At 57.6% G+C, this 22,030-nt stretch overlaps 1 protein-coding gene across 4 annotated transcripts in view; it reads left to right on the forward strand.

Moving 5' to 3' along the window:
* Window positions 1–13,421: 13,421 nt before the first annotated feature.
* PHRF1 (PHD and ring finger domains 1) overlaps window positions 13,422–22,030 on the forward strand; it is a 37,988-nt gene continuing 29,379 nt past the window's right edge. For 2 of the 4 annotated variants that reach the window (XM_030918540.1, XM_030918538.1), the window contains exons 1-3: window positions 13,422–13,589; window positions 19,033–19,147; window positions 19,502–19,621. In XM_030918540.1, coding sequence (XP_030774400.1) covers window positions 19,054–19,147; window positions 19,502–19,621 — 214 coding nt within the window. In that variant the 5' untranslated portion in view covers window positions 13,422–13,589; window positions 19,033–19,053. The remainder of the gene's footprint in view (window positions 13,590–19,032; window positions 19,148–19,501; window positions 19,622–22,030) is intronic. The other 2 variants (XM_030918539.1, XM_030918537.1) reach the window with 2 other exon arrangements.

Genomic DNA, 22,030 nt, shown 5'->3' on the forward strand with positions numbered 1-22,030 from the left:
GTGTGTGCCGAAGCTGCGCCCGGCAGGGTCTGAGGTCTTGAACTTGGGCCTCCACGGGGTGCCACTGAGCAGTACCCTGAGACACCTGGGGCACGCCACAGCTGGAGTGTCTGAGAATAGGGTCCCTCAGGCACCAGTGCTCAGTAGGGCCCAGGGCTGGGGCTTCCTGGACTCCACATTCCACCTGCTCTGCCTCACCTAACCCCAGGGGCTCTCCTGGGAGGCCCCAGCCTCGCGGGCCTGCTGGTTCAGCCCAGCCTGACTGTCCCGGGCGTTTGTCTGCACCCCTCCCACCTGACTCCCGTCATCCTATTGCCTGGGCCCCACTAGCAGCAGGAACTGAGGACACCAGGACAAGCTAGACCCGCCCGGCAGGTTTACTGAGAACTTGTGGGGGCGGGTCCCAGACTCAGGTCAGCCAGGCCCAGGCCACTTCACCACCCCAGGGAGGGCATGAGTACTAGTGGGCAGGGGCTGCCCCCTCCTCCCCAGGTGGGCGTGAAATGTCTGCTATGAGCTTGAAGCTTTGAAATTGGGGCAGGGGCTGGGCACAGTGGCCCACGCCTATAATCCCAGCACTTTGGGAAGCTGAAGGGGGTGGATCACCTGAGGTCAGGAGTTAGAGACCAGCCTGGCCAACGTGATGGAATCCCAACTCTACTAAAAATACAAAAAATTGGCCAGGCGCAGTGGCTCACACCTGTAATCCCAGCACTTTGGGAGGCTGAGGTGGACGGATTACGAGGTTAGGAGATCGAAACCATCCTGACTAACATGGTGAAACCCTGTCTCTTTTTTTTTTTTTTTTTTTTTTTTTTTTTTTTTTTTTGAGACGGAGTCTTGCTCTGTCACCCAGACTGGAGCGCAGTGGCCAGATCTCAGCTCACTGCAAGCTCCGCCTCCCGGGTTCACGCCATTCTCCTGCCTCAGCCTCCCGAGTAGCTGGGACTACAGGCGCCGCCACCTCGCCCGGCTAGTTTTTTGTATTTTTAGTAGAGACGGGGTTTCACCGTGTTAGCCAGGATGGTTTCGATCTCCTGACCTCGTGATCCGCCCGTCTCGGCCTCCCAAAGTGCTGGGATTACAGGCTTGAGCCACCGCGCCCGGCCGAAACCCTGTCTCTACTAAAAATACAAAAAATTAACCGGGCGTGATGGTGGGCGCCTGTAGTCCCAGCTACTCGGGAGGCTGAGGCAGGAGAATGGCATGAACCCGGGGTGTATGTGGAGTTTGCAGTGAGCCGAGATCACGCCACCACATTCCAGCCTGGGAAACAGAGCAAGACTCCGTCTCAATAAAAAAAAAAAAAAAAAGAGTCAGGCGTGGTGGCAGGCGCCTGTAATCCCAGCTACTTGGGAGGCTGAGGCAGGAGAATCGCTTGAACCTGGGAGGCGGAGCTTGCAGTGAGCCGAGATCGCACCTAGGCACTCCAGCCTAGGTGACAGAGCAAGACTCTGTCTCCAAAAAAAAAAAAAAAAAAATCGTGTCCACATCCCAGCCCAGCCCCTGCCTGGGCCCTTGGGCTAGTTATCACCTCTCCTGGTCCTCAGGGTAAGCCATACACCCCCAACTCCAGGGGCCATGGTTGGAGTTAGAGAAGAATGTGGGGGATCCCTACACCTGGGTACAGCCATGGGTGGGATTGGGACAGAGGATGGGGATGCCCTAGGTCAGGGGTGTCCAATATTTTGGCTTCCCTGGGCCACATTGGAAGAATTGTCTTGGGTCACACATGGAATACACTAACAATAGCTGATGAGCTTAAAGAAAAAATCGTAAAAAAAACTTTGCAATGTTGGCCGGGCACAGTGGCTCATGACTGTAATCCCAGCACTTTGGGAGGCCGAGGTGGGTGGATCACGAGGTCAGGAGATCGAGACCATCCTGGCTAACACGGTGAAACCCCATCTCTACTAAAAATACAAAAAATTAGCTGGACATGGTGGCAGGTGCCTGTAGTCCCAGCTACTCAGGAGGCTGAGGCAGGAGAATGGCATGAACCCAGGAGGCAGAGCTTGCAGTGAACCCAAACTGGACCTCTGCACTCCAGCCTGAGTGACGGAGACTCAGTCTCAAAAAAAAAAAAAAACCTCAGAATGTTTAAGAAAGTTTAGATTTGCGTTGGGCTGCATTCAAAGCCACTCCATGGGCCGACAGTTGGACAAGTTTGCCCTAGATCATGGGGTCTTTGTGCTTTGAGAGTGGGCGAGTTTGGGATGGACTCAGCTTTCTCTTGGGTGGCCCTGGATCTGGGTCTGGTGCTGCCCCCTTTCTCTGGAGCAAAGGGAACGAGGAAGTCCTGAACTTGGGCAGGGAAGCCATCCACAGGGCTCCCTAGAGGCCAGGACCACCAGGAGCTCACTGCTGTGCAGGTGCAACTCAGCTTGGTTATTTCCTGCCTGAGGCAGGGAACAGGGAATGCAGGGAGACCAGGCAGCAGCGGAAGCCTCCAAACGCTGGCGTCAGCAAGCCGGAACCCCCACCTGACCTCACTCCTGTCTGCCCAGCTCACAGCCGCTTGTCCCTGGGAGGTCCTTGGGGGCCGGCCTGGACCTGCCTGACCTGTGGCCCCAGATGGAGCTAAGCCCAGGGTCACAAGGGGTGGAGCCTGGAATGCATAGGCCAAGTGAGTTGTGCCTGGGCAGCAGGCCTGGGGTCTGAGGGACCTACTCCTCCATCCACAGCCCCCACTCACATTCTGGAGGGATGGTTGTACCTCTGTGACCAGCCCTCCACACCATCACACAGGCCAGCAGGGGGCAATGCCAGGTGCCATCCGGAGCCCACCCCCATGTCCTCCCGGGGGTCATGAGCTCTGCCCCACACGCCCCAGCCCCCCAGCGGGAAGCAGGCGTGGAGCTGGCAGAGCACGAAACCTGCTGTTCCTTTGTGTTTTCGAGGAACACCTGTTCCTTTTGAGGCCACTGCCCAGGTGCCCGTCCCTGGTCTGCTGCTGCTAGCTCTGACGAAGCTAACCGGCCTTCTTCCCCACCAAGAGGGTGTCCCAGCAGCTGCTGTGTTCTGGGGTGGGGAAGGCGGGGAGCCTTCCTCCTCACTGGCTGTTCATTTTTTATTTTTTGAGACAGAGTCTCTCTTGCCACTCAGGCTGGAGTGCAATGGCGCAATCTTGTCTCGCTACAACCTCCACCTCCCAGGTTCAAGTGATTCTCTTGCCTCAGCCTTCCAAGTAGCTGGGATTACAGGTGCCCACCACCATGCCCAGCTAATTTTTGTATTTTTAGTAGAGACGGGGTTTCGCCACGTTGCCCAGGCTGGTCTTGAACTCCTGCTCTCAAGTGATCGATCACCCGCCTCCGCCTCCTGAAGTGTTGGGATTACGGGCGTGAGCCACCGCGCCCGGCATCTCACTGGCTGTTTCAGGTGAACCAAATCCTATGGCCCCAAAAAGTTGCCAGAATGCTTCAGATCACTCAGCAAACCTTTGAGTTGCTGAAAAGTTTACTTTTGAGTTTTAAACTATACTTTAAAACTATATTGTGAACTGTGCCGACGTGAGGAAAGGCTGGGCTCCCTAAAAACATACAGTTCCACAGCAGGGCGGACCCAAGTCCAGCCAATCCCCAGGGGATGCAGGGCAGAGATCCCACCTGGTGTAAGTATGGGCAGAGGGCAGAGCCAGGCTGTATCGAGGGGCAGTGCTGGCGCCCTTCTCGCCCAGAGTTCCTACTCATGCCCAGCACAGAAGTGCTCTGTAGGGCCAGCTGAGAACGCCCCAGTTCACTGAGCATGGCCCATAGTAAGTCACCGTCTGGCAGTAAGTCAGCTCTGCAGGTGTGGACCCCAAGGCCACACACAGCCTTTCCCAGGTGCAGGTCCCGCCAAGCCTCAGTACACAGTGGTGACAGACAACCCTGTCAGGACAGGGAGCTTCCAAAGGCCAGTTGGAGTCCCTGCCAGGCATCCACTAAATCTGCCTCTCTCTCTCCAGTGAGCGGGTGCAGCCCTCAACTCCTGCAGATCTGGGGAGGGGACAGGGCCTGTAGGCTCGGACTCGCCCCGGTCCTGATTTTCACAGTGAACTTCAGAAGAAAGCAGGCTCAGCAGACAGGCTGCTGGACGGTCCACGCGCCCGTTCCTGCAGTGGCCCCACTGAAGCAGCAGAAACACACAGAAGCACCAAATCCGTCACTCTCTTCCAGTAGGAAGTCCCCAGAGGTGGCCCTCAGGAGGATGGTCCTGTTGGTTCAAGATATGACCACAACACCTGTGCCTGCCCAGGGCCAACTTCGGCTTGGCAACAGGAACTCCGCACACCGGTACCCTGGACACACAAGAAAAGAAAGTTCCCTCCAAGAGGGTATCTGGCCCAGCCTCAGCCCCAGTAAGCAGAGGGCAGCAAAGCCCCCGAATGATTCCGCTCCCCCCACCCGCCGTCCCTGGTGGCCAGACAGGCACACCCGGTCCACAGGGCACCCCCTCCCCACAGTGTCCAGCTGCCCTCGCGTCCCCGTGTGGCCGGTCGCCTGCCCGCCAGACCCGGGTCACGGGGCCAGGAGGGTCGCGCTGCCCAGGCACAGATCAGCCGCTGTCACACGCACAGTGGGTCTGGGGCAGCGCAGTGTGCGGTGGGCAGGGGCTGCCCTGCGCCCGGAGGGACTGCCGGGTGGGCGGACGGAGGGATCGACCCCACACCCGTCCCCTCCAACTTGGGCGTCCGAGCCCCGCCGCCCCTGCCCAGCCCGATCCCCCGCAGCCCCCGCGGGAGGGCGGCCACTGAGGGGCGCCCCGCCCGCTAACCTGGGATCCCTCGCGCGTCACCTGCGACCCCGGCGCGGGGTCGTCGCCGGCTCTCGGCCCAACTTCAGCTGCGGCCGCGGGCACCCTCGCGCCCCCTGCCCGCCCCGGGCCCAGCCGCCCCACGCCCAGCCCCGTATGCAAATGACCTGGTCCCGTAGCCAATGGTCGGCCGAGCCTGGCCCGCCCTACCGCAACGCAGCCAGTGGGCGCGAGGGGGATTCGCGACGCCCCGCCCACCGCCGCGCGGCCCTTCGCGGGCGAGGCTGGCGCGTTCTTTTCTGCACGTCGGCCCGGGGAGGGGCGGCACCTGCCGGGCGGGGCCTGCGGGGCGCCAGCTGCGAGGGCGCGGCGGGGCCAGGGCGCGCCCCCCAGCCTGGCGGATGGTACGGCCCGAGGTGGTCCTCCTCCTGCCTCGCGGTGGTACGGCCCGGGCTCGCGGGGCTTCCGGGCTGGGCGTAGGGCACAGCCTGGAGCCGGGTCTTCCGCCCGCGGTTGTGTGTGGGGCTGTAGGGCCGGCTGGGAGCTGCCCCTCTCCCAGCGGCGCGGTGGTACGACCCGGCCGCCTCCATGCCCCGCACTCGCGTCCCGCGGGCCGCCTCCCCCCGACCCCGCTGGGTGCCCGGCTCACGTATCCCGGGCTGTGACCCGGGAGGGGCCTGCGCGAGCCCGGACACGGCGTCCTCGGGACGCACGCGCCATTCCCTGGGCGACCTGGGGTCCCCATACTACGCCCGGGACCGTCCGGCAGGCGAGGAGGGGGCTCTGGCTCTGCCTGGTTTGCCTGGTGACCCCCATGGGACGCCCTTCGGGACCTCTGGGTCCCTCCTGCGCGCTCTGTCTCCGCGGAAGCCTCTGGAGCCTGGAGGGGGTGCTGCATGGGGCTCGGGGGTCCTCGCAGCCCCGTGCCGGTCTTTGCGGGGATGAGGCGAGAGTAGCCTGTCTGTGCCCTGAAAAGGTGTAAAATCGAAGGAGCCTTGACGGTTTGACCTTCGTTAGGACGCGCAGGGCCAGCTTCAGACCTGGAAGTATCGGACTCCGGGGTGAGGCCCCAAAGTGGCAGCCAAGGGAGATTTGGCCACTGGTCCCCCTTGGCACTGTCACCCTGATCCTCGGCCCCGGGCCGCCCCCCCTCGGCTCCCTGGCCCTAAACTCACCGCTCTGCTCTTTGTCCTCCTCTGGCCCCATGACCTCCCTGCATTGGCATCCGCGCAGGCCTAGGCCGCAGCCTGCTCGCTGCTCCAACCCCAGCCTCGTTGGAGAAGTGCTGGGGCCCCAGGGAGGCTCTGACCCAGCCCATGTCCTCAGGGGCTTGAAGGCTGGGGACATAAATTCAGGTGCAGAGTCTGGGGTGACTGAGACATAATCAGCAAGACATGACCGAGGTCTTTCTGACCCTTTGACCCCTGGCCCCCAATAGAACCCAGTGTCTCCTTGCACCTCTGGCCGCCTGTGGATGGGGAAGTGCCCAGAGGAGCCTGGAGCCACTCTGTTCTATTGGGGGTCAGAGGTCAGCAAGATCTCGGTCGTGTGGGTCGTGAAGGAGCCCCTAAGAGTCAGTGGGAGCCCTGAGAAGGCCCATGTCTTCATGGCAGGGCAGAAGCTCCCAGGGCAGTCAGACTAGGGGACAAGAAGGGGCAAGAGGACGGGGCAGCTCTGCGTTCCTGTCGTGCCCTGCTGACGTGAACCCACTTCTGCCCACAGTCCTGCCAATTTCACAGGCACCTTTTTTCACCATCTGTAGTGAGTGGGATGGTGCCCCCCCAAAAAGAGGATATATCCACATCCTAATACCCAGGCCTCCCAAATGTGCCCTCACTGGGAGAAAGCGTCTTTGCAGATGTCATTAAGGGAAGCATCTTGAAACGAGATCATCCTGGACTACCTGGGTGGGTCCTAAATCCAATGATCAGTGTGCTTAGAAGAAGCCTGGGCGCAGTGGCTCAAGCCTGTAATCCCAGCACTCTGGGAGGCTGAGGTGGGCAGATCACCTGAGGTCAAGAGTTTGAGACCAGCCTGGCCAACATACTGAAACCCCATCTCTGCTAAAAATACCAAAAAATTAGCCAGGCATGATGTGCGCTTGTAATCCCAGCTATTTGGGAGGCTGAGGCAGGAGAATCGCTGGAACCCGGGAGGCGGGCAGTGAGCTGAGATCACGCCACTGCACTCCAGCTTAGGCAACAGAGTAAGACTCTGTCTCAAACAAACAAACAAAAAACAGAAAAAGAGAGAAGGCTGGGTGCGGTGGCTCACACTTGTAATCCCAGCACTTTGGGAGGCCAAGGCGGGTGGATCACCTGAGATCAGGAGTTCAAGACCAGCCTGATCAACATGGAGAAACCCTGTCTCTACTAAAAATACAAAATTAGCTGGCTGTGGTGGCGTATGCCTGTAATCCCAGCTACTTGGGAAGCTGAGACAGGAGAATCGCTTGAACCTGGGAGGCGGAGTTTGTGGTGAGCCGAGATTGTGCCATTGCACTCTAGCCTGGGCAACAGAACAAGACTCCATCACAAAAAAAAAAAAAAAAAAAAAAGAAAGGCCGGGCACAGTGGCTCACGTCTGTAATCCCAGCATTTTGGGAGGCCGACGCGGGTGGATCACGAGGTCAGGAGATCGAGACCATCCTGGCTAACACGGTGAAACCCCGTCTCTACTAAAAATACAAAAAAATTAGCCGGGCGTGGTGGCGGGTGCCTGTAGTCCCAGCTACTCGGGAGGCTGAGGTGGGAGAATGGTGTGAACCCAGGAGGCGGAGCTTGCAGTGAGCCGAGATGGTGCCACTGCACTTCAGCCTGGGTGACAGAGCGAGACTCTGTCTCAAAAAAAAAAAAAGAGAGAAAAAGAGACACAGACACAGAGGGAGGCCATACGAAGTTATAGCCAAGGAACACCTGGAGACGACGCTGGAAGAGGAAGGACCTCCCCAGATCCTCAGCAGGGAGTAGGGCCCTGCCAGCCTGGATCTCAGACTTCTGGCTTCCAGACTGAGAGAATGCCTTTCTGTTGTCTAAGGCCCCTGGTTTGTGGCCGTTTGATATGGCAGCCCTGGGACACATAGACATCTGCCTCCACTAGATACAAAATGCAGCCCTGCCCATCCCTCCCCCAACTCTGAGAGGTTTGACTCTTTGTTCTCACCCCACCCACCTCCTCCAGCCACCCCTGCCCCCGCCTCCCCCAGGCATCCACCTGGCTCTGGGGCCCCCTGTTGCGGGGGATGGGATGGGTCTCGGCAGGGGGCGATGACGGAGCTCACTGCCCACCAAGCCCTGTATGTACACACAGACCTGATGGCGGGATGGGGGGCAGGGGCGGGAAAGGGCTGGACTGGGCCCTCCGGGAGAAGCTGGCCTGGCTGGACAGAAGCAAGGGAGCTCCCAGCCCAGCTCCATCTTCCCCGGGCACACCAGGAGCATGCACGCCATGCTTGTGTCTGCAAGGGACAGGGGCAGCACATGGCAGCATTGACTAGCAATCTGGCCAGAGCCTCAGTGTGCGGGTCTGTGTGAGGCTGTGTGGGCAGGATGCACATGTGTGCACACTGACACTAGCAGGTGATGGGGTGGTTGGGGGTGACCTGTCAGTGTGCAGGGGAGGTGCTGTACACGCAGGTGTCTGCCTGCTGATGTGTGAGGCATCTATCCACGTATGAGCAGGTAAGGAGTCATTTTGTGTCAGGAGAATGTGGGGGGGGGGGTGGAAATCAGTAGGTTGGAGGTATAGGTATGTGCCCGTGCTCTCAAGCAGCACCACCTGTGCACAGTTTGGGCCTAGTTTGGTTCTGGGCAGCTGCCTGGGGATACTTCTCACACCTGAGCTTGAGTGTTGTCTGGCATACCTGGGCTGGTTGTGCACTGACCAAGGATTATGCTCACTGAGGACGTCCTTCGTGTCTCCATGTGGATGCATGTGTTTATTTATTTATTTATTTATTTATTTATTTTTTGAGACAGAGTCTCGCTGTGTTGCCCAGGCTGGAGTGCAGTGGCCGGATCTCAGCTCACTGCAAGCTCCGCCTCCCGGGTTTACGCCATTCTCCTGCCTCAGCCTCCCAAGTAGCTGGGGCTACAGGCGCCCACCACCTTGCCCGGCTAGTTTTTTGTATTTTTTAGTAGAGACGGGGTTTCACCGTGTTAGCCAGGATGGTCTCGATCTCCTGACCTTGTGATCCGCCCATCTCGGCCTCCCACAGTGCTGGGATTACAGGCTTGAGCCACCGCGCCCGGCCGTGTTTATTTATTTTTGAGACAGAGTCTCCCTCTATCGCCCAGGCTGGAGTGCAGTGGCATGATCTTGGCTCACTGTAACCCCTGCCTCCCAGGTTCACAGCATTCTCCTGCCTCATCCTCCCAAGTAGCTGGGACTATAGGCACACATAACCATGCCCAGCTAACTTTTGTATTTTTAGTAGAGACGGGGTTTCTTTTTTTTTTGAGATGGAGTCTCGCTCTGTCGCCCGGGCTGGAGTGCAGTGGCCGGATCTCGGCTCACTGCAAGCTCCACCTCCCGGGTTCACGCCATTCTCCTGCCTCAGCCTCCTGAGTAGCTGGGACTACAGGCGCCCGCCACCTCGCCCGGCTAGTTTTTTGTATTTTTTAGTAGAGACGGGGTTTCACCGTGTTAGCCAGATTGACCTCCAACTCCTGACCTCAGGTGGTCCTCCTGCCTCAGCCTCCCAAAGTGCTGGGATTGCAGGTGTGAGCCATCCTCCTGCCTGAGCCTCCCAAAGTGCTGGGATTGCAGGTGTGAGCCACTGCACCTGGCTCTATTGTTTTTGAGACAGGGTCTCACTGTCGCCCAGGCTGCAGTGCAGTGGTGCCATCACGGTTCACTGCAGTCTCAACCTCCCGGTCTCAAGCAATTCTCCCACTTCAGCCTGCCGAGTAGCTGGGACTACAGGTGTGCACTACCGTCTCAGGCTAATCTTTTTTTTTATTTTTTGTAGAGAGGAAATCTCACCACGTTGCCCATGTTGGAACTCCTGGGCTCAAGTGATCCTCCCGCTGTGGCCTCCCAAAGTGCTGGGATAACAGGGCGAGTGCCACCATGCCTGGCCTGGGTGCATGTGTTTATTATGACAATTACCAGCAGTCCCCCAGGTGGCCTGTCCTCCTTCCCAGGAGCCTCGGCGTGTCTGTGGATACCCCTGCATCTAGTGTCCAGCAGGCAGACACATGGCACATGCAAAGGTAGGGGAGGTGCCTGGTGCAAGGCAGAGGGCAGTCCCTCAGCCTGCTGACCACACGGGACCCCACCTGAGGCGTACCCATCTTGTACTCACAATGACCGAAGAGGTAGCCATGAGCACCCACATTCCTGTTTCTTTTTTTTTTTTTTTTTTTTTTTTTTTTGAGACGGAGTCTCGCTCTGTCGCCCGGGCTGGAGTGCAGTGGCCGGTTCTCAGCTCACTGCAAGCTCCGCCTCCCGGGTTTACACCATTCTCCTGCCTCAGCCTCGGAGTAGCTGGGACTACAGGCGCCCGCCACCTCGCCCGGCTAGTTTTTTTGTATTTTTTAGTAGAGACGGGGTTTCACCGTGTTAGCCAGGATGGTCTCGATCTCCTGACCTCGTGATCCGCCCGTCTCGGCCTCCCAAAGTGCTGGGATTACAGGCTTGAGCCACGGCGCCCGGCACACATTCCTGTTTCACAGCCAAAGACACGGAGGCACACAGAGGTTGAGAAACTGAGACTGAAGTGTGTGAGTTCAGGTGGCTGGCCTGGGTGACCGCCGTGACACCCAGCCCCTCTGGCCCACCAAGAGTAGATTGCTCCAGAGTCCTCCACAGTCTCTTCGGCACCATCCACTTCTCCTTCCTTCAAGGGCATTTTCAGAACCCATAAGTGCCTGGTATTTCTCTCATTGCAAACAGAAAACTGTGGGCGAAATATTACTTAGGTGCCAAGGCAAGAGACTGAAGGCACAAACTGTTTCAGTATAATAAAGAAAACAGAATAAGAATAGTCATAATACAAATTAGATACAGAGATGATTATGGACAATTAATCATTATTATAAACATTATTAATCATTGGCTTTTAATATTACTCTTTGTTGCATTACTAATATAACTTAGGAATAACCGGGGGTTATAGGGTCAGGTGCTGAAGGGACATCATGAGAAGTGACCGAGAAGGCAAGAGATGAGCCCTCCCTCACGCCCGCATAAGGGCCGTGTGAGGGCTCCTTGGTCAAGCGGTAACGCCAGTGTCTGGGAAGACACCCGTTACTTAGCAGACCGCGAAAGGGAGTCTCCTTTCCTTGGAGGAGTCAGGGAACACTGCTCCACCAGCTCCTTGTGGGAGGCTGGATATGATCCAGGCCTGCCCGCAGTCACCCGGAGGCCGAAACCCCTCCCTGTAGTGCAGTGCTTCAACGGTTACGCTCCTTGTCCACTTTCATGTTCCTCCCGTACTCCTGGTTCCTCTTTGAAGTTTGTAGTAGATGGCGGTAGAAGAAATAGTGAAAGTCTTAAAGTCTTTGATCTTTCTTATAAGTGCATGGAAGAAAACGCTGATGTATGCTGCCTTCTCTCTGTGCTTTGGCTACCTAAAAGGAAGGGCCCCCTGTCCTGTGAGCACGTGACTTACTTCACCTTATCACTTAGAAGATCCACCCTCCTTACCCCGCCCCCTTGTATGCAATAAATATCAGCGCGCCCAGCCATTCAGGGCCACTGCTGGTCTCTGCGTCTTGATGGTAGTGGTCCCCCGGGCCCAGCTGCTTTCTCTTTATCTCTTTGTCTTGTGTCTTTATTTATTACAATCTCTCATCTCCGCACACACGGAGAACACTCACGAAGCCCCCCTAGGGCTGGACCCTACAGAAAACCACACCCCTCTCTTGCCCTGCTCCTGTTACCTCCACCTTTACCTTCCCCTTTGCAGTAAATCGACCTGAAAGAGAAGTTGGTGTTCACAGCCCCTGCGCGCTCTCTGCTCACTCTCCAAACTCCAGCCCCTGGCCCCAGCGCCGCTGGCCCTCAGTGAGTGGCAGTGACCCACCCTGCTGCACCCAGGCTCCCTCCCTCGGATGTGTGTGCACGCCCTCCCTGGCCTCCAGAAGCCCCTCTCCTGGTTTTTCCTCCAGCCCTCCACCCCTAGCACCCCTGTGCTCCTTCTGGTCTCCTTTGCAGATTCCAAACCTCTTCAAGTTGGAGTCCCAGGGTTCAGGCCTTGGTCCTCAGGCACACCCCACATGCGATTCCCACATATTCCTCTTTATCCAGTGCAGCAGCCTCTGCCCACTTCATCTCCTCTGGCACGTCCCATTCCCCCAGGGGCGCTAGATAAAGGGGCACCTGCGGACACACACGCTGAGGCTCCTGGGAAGGAGGACCGACCGCCTGTGGTCAGCTTGGGCCCCCCCCCACCATCTGTCGCTGCTCCTCGGGAGCTGCTGGTAGTTGTCATAATAAACACAGGAACCCACGATGAGACGTGAAGACGCTCCTCAGTGAGCATCCTTGGGCAGTGCACAACCTCCCCAGCCATGCCAGCCCGCACTCAGGCCTCCCCCGTCTTCCCCATCTCTCCGGTGTCGGTTCTCAAGCTCGTCCTTCCCCGCCTCATTCCTCCAAAAGTCCTCAGCAAATCCTGGCAACTCTGCCTGCAGCATCTACCGGGAGCGGGCACTTCCCACACCTGCGCAGACCCACCCGGGTCCCAGCCCCGGCAGCCCCTGCACCGGGCGCCCGCGGATCTCTGGCGCCCGCTCCGGACGCCTCCCCAACGCTCCCCGCAGCGGCCAGGGGGTCTCGCGAGCCTGCGCCTGCTCGGGACCCCCGGAGCCTCCCCGGGTGCGCTGCAGCCACGCGGGCCTGCGTCCCGGGGCCCGTACGGCTTCTGCGAGACATCCTCAGGGCCACCCGGCGCCAAATCCACACGGGACGGCACGGCCGCGTCCTACCGAGCCCGCCTAGTTCGCCAGCGCGCACGTTTCACCGCGCCTGCTGCGAAACGGAGAGACGTGTGGCTAGGTTGGAATAGTCGGCTCACGGAGGGCTCCGGCAGTGTTTGGTCAGAGGAGCGCTGCGCTCGTAGCAGCGGACGCCAGAACTGCCCTCCCCAGGTGCTCCGGCCGCGCGCGGGCCTGCGAGGGGCTGCGGGCAGGGGGGCGGGGTTGCGGTGCGGGGGCGGGGCTGCGAGGGTGGGGGCGGGGCTGTGGAGCGGCGGGCGCCAGACGGGACTGCGAGGGTTGGGGCGGGGCCGTGGGGGCTGCGGGCCCGAGGCGGGGCGGGGCTGCGGGCGTGGGGGCGGAGCTGCGGGCGCGGGGCGGGGCGGGGCTGAGGGTGTGGGGGCGGGGCTACGTGCGTTGGGGCGGGGTGGGGCTGCGGGCCCGAGGAGGGACAGGGCTGCGGGCGTGGGGGCGGAGCTGACGTACAGGAAGCAGCTCCCATTCGCTCTGGGCGGTGGGCGGAGATCCGGACGGTACCAGCTGTCCCGGCCGCGGGGGGGGGGACGGCCTGGACCACCCCACGGTCGGGGGTTAAACAGTACGAGCTTTTCCAGGATACTGATCTCTCCGGGCAGAATCCTGCATTAAACAGTGTTTCCAAGGTGGAAGGGAGACCGTTTAAACGCCTCGAGACCCCTGGCTGCAGGGAGTGGTACCTTCCTCATTTCAGCCATTTATTTCCCGCTCTGGTCCTAGTGGTTCCAGTCAACGGGCGGGACGGGACGGAGGGGCCCGGAAGAGGCGCCGTGCACTTCCGGGTCGAAGAGCGCACGGCGGCGGCGGCGGTGGCGGCCGGGCCGGGCCTAGCAGCGACTCTCGGTCGGGCAGCGGCGGCGAGCCCTCAGGAGCGGCTACCGGACGCGAGGTTTCCGGGTACGTGCGGCGGCCGCGCCGGCCCTGGGGCCCCTGCTCCTCCGGGCCGCGGGCCGCCTGTGGGCGCCACGCGCTTTGTCTGCGGCCTGCACCGTGGGGCGAGGCCTGCTCCGCGCTGGCCGCGGGCCGGGAGGGCGGGCGGGCGCGCGCGTTGGGAGGCCCTGCCGAGACTGGGAGGCCCGTGGCCTGCGGGCGGACGTCCGGGGCTTGCGGGGACGCGGCGGGAGCCCACCTGCCTCGCCCCGTGGCACCCACGCGCGTGCCCCCTGCGAGTCCGCGCTGCCGCGTTTGGAAGAGAGCTGTGACTTCGCTGCCTTGTTTCCAGCCTCTGTGCGTGGTTGCCTTCCTGGGCTTCGAGCCTTGTCTGCATGTCCCCAGGCCTGTGTGGCTGGCGCTTTTCCTATTCCTTAACTTTTGCAGTTCTCACAACAGCCTCTCTGGAGTAGGCTTTGTTCCCGTTTTACCGATGAGGGGATTGGAGCCCAGAAAGGCTAAGCAACTGCCCAGCGCCACACAGTCGGGGAGGGGCAGAGCCGGCAGCCGGGTCCGCGCCAGCCCCGACTCCGACCGTGCTCTTTTTGACGCGGCTTGTGTTACCCCTTCTTCGGAGTTGACGTGCTTTACTTGTTTGGACAACAGCAGAACAGCAGTCAGCTGGGTGAACCACATTCTGGCCTGTGGTCACTGGACAGGCTCTGAAGCTGAGCTGAGGTTTGACTTCGGGGTTGGCATACTTGACCTCTCTCCTGGACCATCCGGTTTTCTTTCTTATGGGAAGAATGTTAAGTCAGAGTACTAGTGGATGGATGACACCTCAGCATCATGGCTACGACAAGCCTGGCCGTGGCCCTCAGCAGCGCTGCGTTCATCTCAGGCCCGCGGAGACCTTTGTTCACACCTGACTTTTTGACTATCATTGCAGTTTACAATTTTGAGGTCTTCTAGCTGATACAGCAAATGGTGAATACAAGAATAAAAGTTGGCCTGAGTTGAGATGTTGGACTTGGCTGCAGGCTTGTTCAGTGCCTGAGATGGGCACTCAGGTTCCGGGACTGGCATGAAAAGGGATTGCAGGCACCCCGGACACCAAAGGCCCTTTTCCTTCCTCAGTGACAATTGGGACTGCCAGTGCGTTGGTTCCCCTGAATTCGAAGAGAGAGAGAGAAATAGCGTTTCCGGTTTTCTTTTCCTCTTTAATCCCCCAAATCTGGAGTCTAAGCAGGAGAGCTACAGTGATCCCTCCACCCCAGAGCTCTGCTAGCCCAGCCAAAGGTGGCCAACAGCTGGGAAGGGCTGTGGTCTTTTCTGCAGAAATGGCTTCCTGGCCTGTGGCCTGGGACATGGCAGAGGTGGATATGGGGAAGGGAAGATGTGGAGTTGGGGCTGCTGGTGCAACCAGGAGGTCCTAAGCTAGGGGCTCCCATTAACCCGCGTGCTGACTACAGGATTCTTGGTGGTCCCAAAATGTCTTATTTCTGGTGGTTGTGCTAGAGGGTATCTGCAGAGACTTTCTAGGTTATTTTCTAGTCTTTGGCAAAATAACCCCTAGTTACTGTTGTGTGATACCCAGGAAAGGATGTTGTTCAGCCTCACATAACCTGAACCTTCCTGCTGCTGTGGTGGAGGATTGTAAGAGGCCCCTGGAGGCTTCCCTCACCAGCTTTGGTAAAGTTCAAAGGCCTCAGGACTTAGCCCCACAGGTACACGGACTCGCAGAGTTCAGTCTCTCTCCTGAGCTGGTATTTGTAGCGAGCTCCTATGTGCGAAACCCCACATGGCCTCACTGGTCTCTTCTGGCAGCCCTGGGGCAGGCCCAGCCATTGCCTGTCGCCCTTCCTATCCCTTGGAGGTGGTCCTCAATCTCAGTGCATCAAGGGAGAAGCCAGGAGCTATTTGTTCACATATTATGGCTCACTGCAGCCTCAACCTGCTGGAGTGAAGTGATCTTTGGACCTCAGACTCCCAAGTAGCTGAAACTACAGGCGGTTTCCACCACACCTAGCTGGTTTTTAAATTTTTTTGTAGAGACAGGGTTTCGCCATGTTGCCCAGGCTGGTCTTGTAACTCGCAGGCTCAAGTGATCTGCCTGCCTCAGCCTCCCAGAGTGCTGAGATTACAGGCGTGAGCCACTGCGCCCAGCTAATTCACTTTTTTTTTTTTAGGAGACAGAGTCTCGCTCTGTCACCCAGGCTGGAGTGTACTGGCGCAATCTCAGCTCACTGCAACCTCCACCTGCCAGGTTTAAGCAATTCTCCTGCCTCAGCCTCATGAGTAGCTGGGACTGAGGCGCACGCCACCACGCCCAGTTCATTTTTTGTATTTTGGTAGAGATGGGGTTTCACTGTGATGCTTAGGCTGGTCTCGAACTCCTGAACTCAGGCAGTCTGTCCGTCTTGGCCTCCCAAAGTGTTAGGATGACAGGCGTGAGCCACCGTGCCCGGCTGTCGATTCACTTTTTTTTTTGAAACGGGAGCCTCGCTCTGTCGCCCAGGCTGGAGTGCAGTGGCATGATCTCCACTCACTGCAAGCTCCACCTCCCGGGTTCACGCCATTCTCCTGCCTCAGCCTCCCGCGTAGCTGGGACTACAGGCACCTGCCACCGCGCCCGGCTAGTTTTTTGTGTTTTTAGTAGAGACGGAGTTTCACCATGTTAGCCAGGATGGTCTCGATCCCCTGACCTCATGATCCACCCGCCTCGGCCTCCCAGAGTGCTGGGATGACAGGCGTGAGCCACCGCACCCGATCCGATTCACATTTTTTACTTTCTGTGTGAAATACATCATCAGAGTGAGGATTTGCACTCGGAGTAGTTGGACCCTGGGACTCCCTCCAGCCCTGCTCTGTTGTCTCTTAGGTGGTCTCCTTTAAGTGTTCCCCGGTAGATTCATGTGAGAGAATCTGCCTCCCTCTTTCAGATATATTTCTCCAGGGCAGGGACTGCATTCACCTTGTGCTGCACAAAGTAGGGGCAGGGTAGGTGTTGGAGCAGGTGTCCCAGGAGGATGTGGGGTCCGTTGTTAGGGTGGTCACAGCTATTGCCAGGGAGTTAAGGTCCTCTTAGCTGCGGCCTGAGAGCTGCGGCCACTCTAGGTCTCAGTGCACACCATGGGAGAGGGGTCACCCTCCTGGGTGGGCCGTGGCCCTTGTGTGTCTCTGAATGGGAGAGGGGTCACCCTCCTGGATGGGCCGTGGACCTTGTGTGTCTTTCAGAGCCGGTGTCTCTAGGATTCAGACGCAGGACAAGCAGGGTGTCTCTGGAGTTGCTGGGTCCACCAAGCAGCAGGGCTGCAGACTCCCTTGAGTGGGAATCTTGGCCAATTGTCTTCACCTTAGGGTGGCAGGTAGAAGAAAGGTCAATTACTGATTTGGCAAAACCACTTCTGCAATCGCTGTTTCCAGGCGGTAGTAACATATGGCAGTTGACAGTTTGGTGGAGTTGACATTCCTCAGTATTTTAGAAGGCATCATCTTAGAATCTAGGGTTGGCCGGGCGCGGTGGCTCACGCCTGTAATCCCAGCACTCTGGGAGGCCGAGGTGGGTGGATCATGAGGTCAGGAGATCGAGACCATCCTGGCTAACACAGTGGAACTCCATCTCTACTGAAAAATACAAAAAAAAATTAGCCGGGTGTAGTGGCGGCCGCCTGTGGTCTCAGCTACTCGGGAGGCTGAGGCAGGAGAATGGCTTGAACCTGGGAGGCAGAGCTTGCAGTGAGCTGAGATCGTGCCACTGCACTCCAGCACTCCAGCCTGGGCAACAGAGCAAGACTCCGTCTCAAAAGAAAAAAGAATCTAGGGTTTTGCACTGTTTTGTCAGATGGGAAGTGAGGCCGTCCTGCTCTCTGAGCCTTAGCCCCATTAGGGATAGTTGTCCAGGGGTGTCCAGACAGCAGTGGCGGTGACAGCCCCTTTCCCCAGTTGCTGTGGTACATGTGCAACCCGCGGTGGTGGCAGGAGCTGAGCTCCAATGCGAGGAGGCCCTGAGCTCAAGGGCCCCTGGCTCGGGCCCCCCACTTCCTGGCCTCTTGTGTGATGCGCTTTTGTCTGACCATGGATGGAGCTTGGACCTGGTGGGAAACAGTGCTACAGGGCCGGCTTCACTGCCTTGCCGGATTCCTGACTCACTCTCCTGGTCGAGAGACCTTTCCTCCCAGGGTCACCTGGGAAACAAGGTGGCTAGCACTGATGAGAAATGAACCACGTGCACGCATCTCATGCCTTATCTGGGACCAAAGTTTGAGGCCCTGTTGTGGAAGGAGGAGCGTGTCCAGCTAGATTTCCCAAGGCTTTGTACGGCGTCCTGTGTAGCTTCACAGTGACCTTGCAGAGTGGGAAGGGCAGGGGTCCTGGCTGATGGGTTAGTGCCTTGAGCAAGTGGCCTTGGGAGCCAAGGGGTAGGCCTGGCCTCTGTGCCTTCTGCATCCTCAGCTCTGGGTACCACCGGGGACTCAGCAACACCCTGGTGGATGGGGTTGGGGTGCGGTCAGAAGAACCTCCGGGCCTCCCGACACTGGCCAGCCTTGGCAGGGAGAGCACCCTACGTGTCACCGAGGCCCCTCTTGTGCCCAGCTGATAAAGCCCGGCTCTGCCTCAGCTCAGGATGAGGCCATTTTGTTTGTATATGGTGTTGTGATTCGTCAGGAGTGTTGCAGTTCAGTGGTCAGTGACCTTTTATTTATTTATTTTTTTTGAGAGATGGAGTTTCACTCTTATTGCCCAGGCTGGAGTGCAGTGGTGCGATCTCAGCTCACCGCAGCCCCCTCCTCCCGGGTTCAAGCAATTCTTTTGCCTCAGCCTCCTGAGTCGCTGGGATTATAGGTGCCCACCACCACGCCCAGCTAATTTTACTTTTTTTTTTTTTTTTTTTTGAGACGGAGTCTTGCTTTGTTGCCCAGGCTGGAGTGCAGTAGCGCAATCTCAGCTCACTGCAACCTCTGCCTCCCAGGTGCAAGTGATTCTCCTGCCTCAGCTTCCCAAGTAGCCGGGATTACAGGCACCTGCCACCACGCCCGGCTAATTTTTATATTTTTAGCAGAGACAGGGTTTCATCATGCTGACCAGGCTTGGTCTCAAACTCCCGACCTCAGGTGACCCACCCACGTCGGCCTCTCAAAGTGCTAGGGTACAGGCGTGAGCCACTGCACCCTGCCGACCTATTTTTTTTTTTTTTTTTTTTTTAGTTAAAAACAATTTTTTTTTTTTCCTGGCCGGCTGCAGTGGCCAGCTGGGATCTGGCTTTTCAGGTAGCTGTGTAAATGTGAATCGTGTGCAAGGCTTACTGGTGAGGGTTGTTGCGTGTGTGATATCTTAGGGCTCACCCTCCACGTGCTGTGGCGGTGGATGTGACACTGGGATGCGGCCTGTGGGGAGAGGTCATCGCTCTTCAGAGGGCTCTTTGCAGCCTGGGACAGTTTCGAAGTTCCCTGACTCTGGTTTCTTTCAGAGCTGAGCTCAATGTGCAGCAATGGATGACGAAAGCCTGGATGAGCTTGTGGCCCGGAGCCCAGGGCCGGATGGACGCCCACAGGTCGGCCTTGCGGACCCGGCAGGTGACTTTGGTGAGCTGCCCAGTGCCGGGTAGGGGCGTCCCCAGGATGAGCAGGGTGCCTGGTGTTTCCCTTTGGAGGTCATCTGTGTGTGTCGCTTGTCAACTTTCAGTCTAAAAAAATTATCCTTTGATTTTAAATTGTGGAAGTAGCGTATTCTTTTGTCTAATTTTTAATGCAAACAACACAAATGTTGAACGAAAGGATGTTCCCTTTCCCTGCGTGTGCCCCCACCTTGCCAGCCCTGGGGAAGCTGTTAGCCGTTTGGCAGGTGCTCCTAATGCCTCTACGCCTGTGCAAAGCTTCCCTGCTCTCTGCTGCATAGTCTTGATGCCCCTGCGGCCTGTGTCTCACCCTGGTGTCTAGAGGAAAGCAGCGAGGGCAGCAGTGGGGACTCCGGGGACGACAGTGACAGCGAGCACGGAGATGGCACAGACGGAGAAGATGAGGGGGCGTCTGAGGAGGAAGACCTGGAAGACAGATCTGGTGAGACAGCTGGTGTTCACGCCGGCTCCTGTGTTTCCTATTGTCATGGTGGGGACAGCCTTTTATAACACATCCTCTGTGAGAGTGCTGTCATCACCACAGCTGGCCCCATCCCCATGGTCACCTGCAGTGAGGCCTCGTCTTCAGCTGTGATGACGGCTCACTTTATTCGTAGTCCTTTTTTTTTTTTTTAAGACGGAGTCTTGCTCTGTCGCCCAGGCTGGAGTGCAGTGGTGTGATCTCAGCGCACTGCAAGCTCCGCCTCCTGGGCTCAAGCAGTTCTCCTGCCTCAGCTTCCCGAGAAGCTGGGATTACAGGCCCCTGCCACCACGCCTGGCTAATTTTTTTTTTCTTTTTTTTTTTTTTGAGATGGAGTCTCGCTCTGTCGCCCAGGCTGGAATGCAGTGGCCGGATCTCAGCTCACTGCAAGCTCCGCCTCCCGGGTTTACGCCATTCTCCTGCCTCAGCCTCCCGAGTAGCCGGGACTACAGGCACCCGCCACCTCGCCCAGGTAGTTTTTTTTGTATTTTTTAGTAGAGACGGGGTTTCACCGTGTTAGCCAGGATGGTCTCGATCTCCTGACCTCATGATCCGCCCGTCTCGGCTTCCCAAAGTGCTAGGATTACAGGCTTGAGCCACTGCGTCTGGCCTAATTTTTGTATTTTTAGTAGAGATGGGGTTTCACCATGTTGGCCAGGCTGGTCTCGAACTCCTGACCTCGTGATCCACCCGCCTCAGTCTCCCAGTGCTGGGATTACAGGTGTGAGCCACTGTGCCCGGCTGTAGTCCTTCATTTTGAAGTTCAGTTTGACAACGTAGTAGGTCTCTTCTCTGTTGAGGGCAAAAAATTAAAATGTCTAAGAACACTGAACAACATGATGTGATGTTTTTGGAGAGAATGTAACCGAACTGGAATTCCCCATGGAAGGAGCAGCAAGATCTTGGCAACCGCCTGCCCCCCACACCCCGACAAAGGCCTGCCATCATCACCTAGGTACAGGATGGGTTTAGCGTGACCTGGGGTTTGCCATGACCTGGGACCTCCTGACCCACTTGTAGTTCATACATTCATCTGAGCAGAACTCCTAAGAGAGCTGACAGATGCATTGTGCGATTTTATGATTTTATTAAGAAATTCAGGCCAGGCTCAGTGGTTCATGCCTGTAATCCCAGCACTTCGGGAGGCCAAGGCAAGTGGATCATCTGAGGTCAGGAGTTCGAGACCAGCCTGGCCAACATGGTGAAACCCCATCTCTGCTAAAAATACAAAAAATTAGCCTGGTGTGGTGGCACACACCTGTAATCCCAGCTACTCAGGAGGCTGAGGCAGGAGAATGGCTTGAGCCCAGGAGGCAGAGGTTGCAGTGAGTAGAGATTGTGCCACTGCACTCCAGCCTGGGCGATAGAGTGAGATTCCATCTCAAAGGAAGAAAAAGAAATTCTGGCTGGCTGGGCACGGTGCTCACGCCTGTAGGCCCAGCACTTTGGGAACATGAAGCAGGTGGATTTCTTGAGCTCAGAAGTTGAAGACCAGCCTGAACAACATAGCGAGACCTCATCTGTACAAAAAATACAAAAATTGACCAGGCGCGGTGGCTCATGCCTGAAATCCCAGCACTTTGGGAGGCCGAGGTGAGCAGATCACGAGGTCAGGAGATTGAGACCATCCTGGCTAAGACGGTAAAACCCTGTTTCTACTAAAAATATAAAAAAATTGGCCGGGCGCGGTGGCTCACACCTGTAATCCCAGCACTTTGGGAGGCCAAGGCGGGCAGATCACGAGGTCAGGAGATCGAGACCATCCCGGCTCACACAGTGAAACCCCGTCTCTACTAAAAATACAAAAAATTAACTGGGCGTGATGGCGGGCGCCTGTAGTCCCAGCTACTCGGGAGGCTGAGGCAGGAGAATGGCGTGAACCCGGGAGATGCAGCCTGCAGTGAGCCGAGATCACGCCACTGCACTCCAGCCTGAGCAACAGAGCGAGCCTCCGTCTCAAAAAAAAAAAAAAAAAAAATTAGCTGAGCATGGCGCCTGTAATCCCAGCTACTAGGAGGCGAGAGAATTGCTGGAACCTGGGAGTTGGAGGTTTCAGTGAGCCAAGATTGCCACTGCACTGCAGCCTGGGCAACAGAACGAGACTCTGTCTCAAAAAAAACAAAAACGCCCCACAAAAATTACCTGGGCACAGTGATGTGTGCCTGTAATCCCCACTACTCAGTAGGCTGAGGTTGGAGGATCGCTTGAGCCCAAGAGGTCCAGGCTGCAGTGAGCTGTGATCGTGCCATCACACTCCAGCCTGGGCAAAAAAAAAAATTCTCAGCTCACTTACGATTGGTTGATGATTGTATGTACCCTTGAACTTCTTTTCGGAGAACAGAGCTTTAAAGGGCAGGTCTGGGCTGGGTG

This window comes from Rhinopithecus roxellana, chromosome 15 (assembly GCF_007565055.1).
Source record: "Rhinopithecus roxellana isolate Shanxi Qingling chromosome 15, ASM756505v1, whole genome shotgun sequence".
NCBI lineage: Eukaryota > Metazoa > Chordata > Mammalia > Primates > Cercopithecidae > Rhinopithecus > Rhinopithecus roxellana.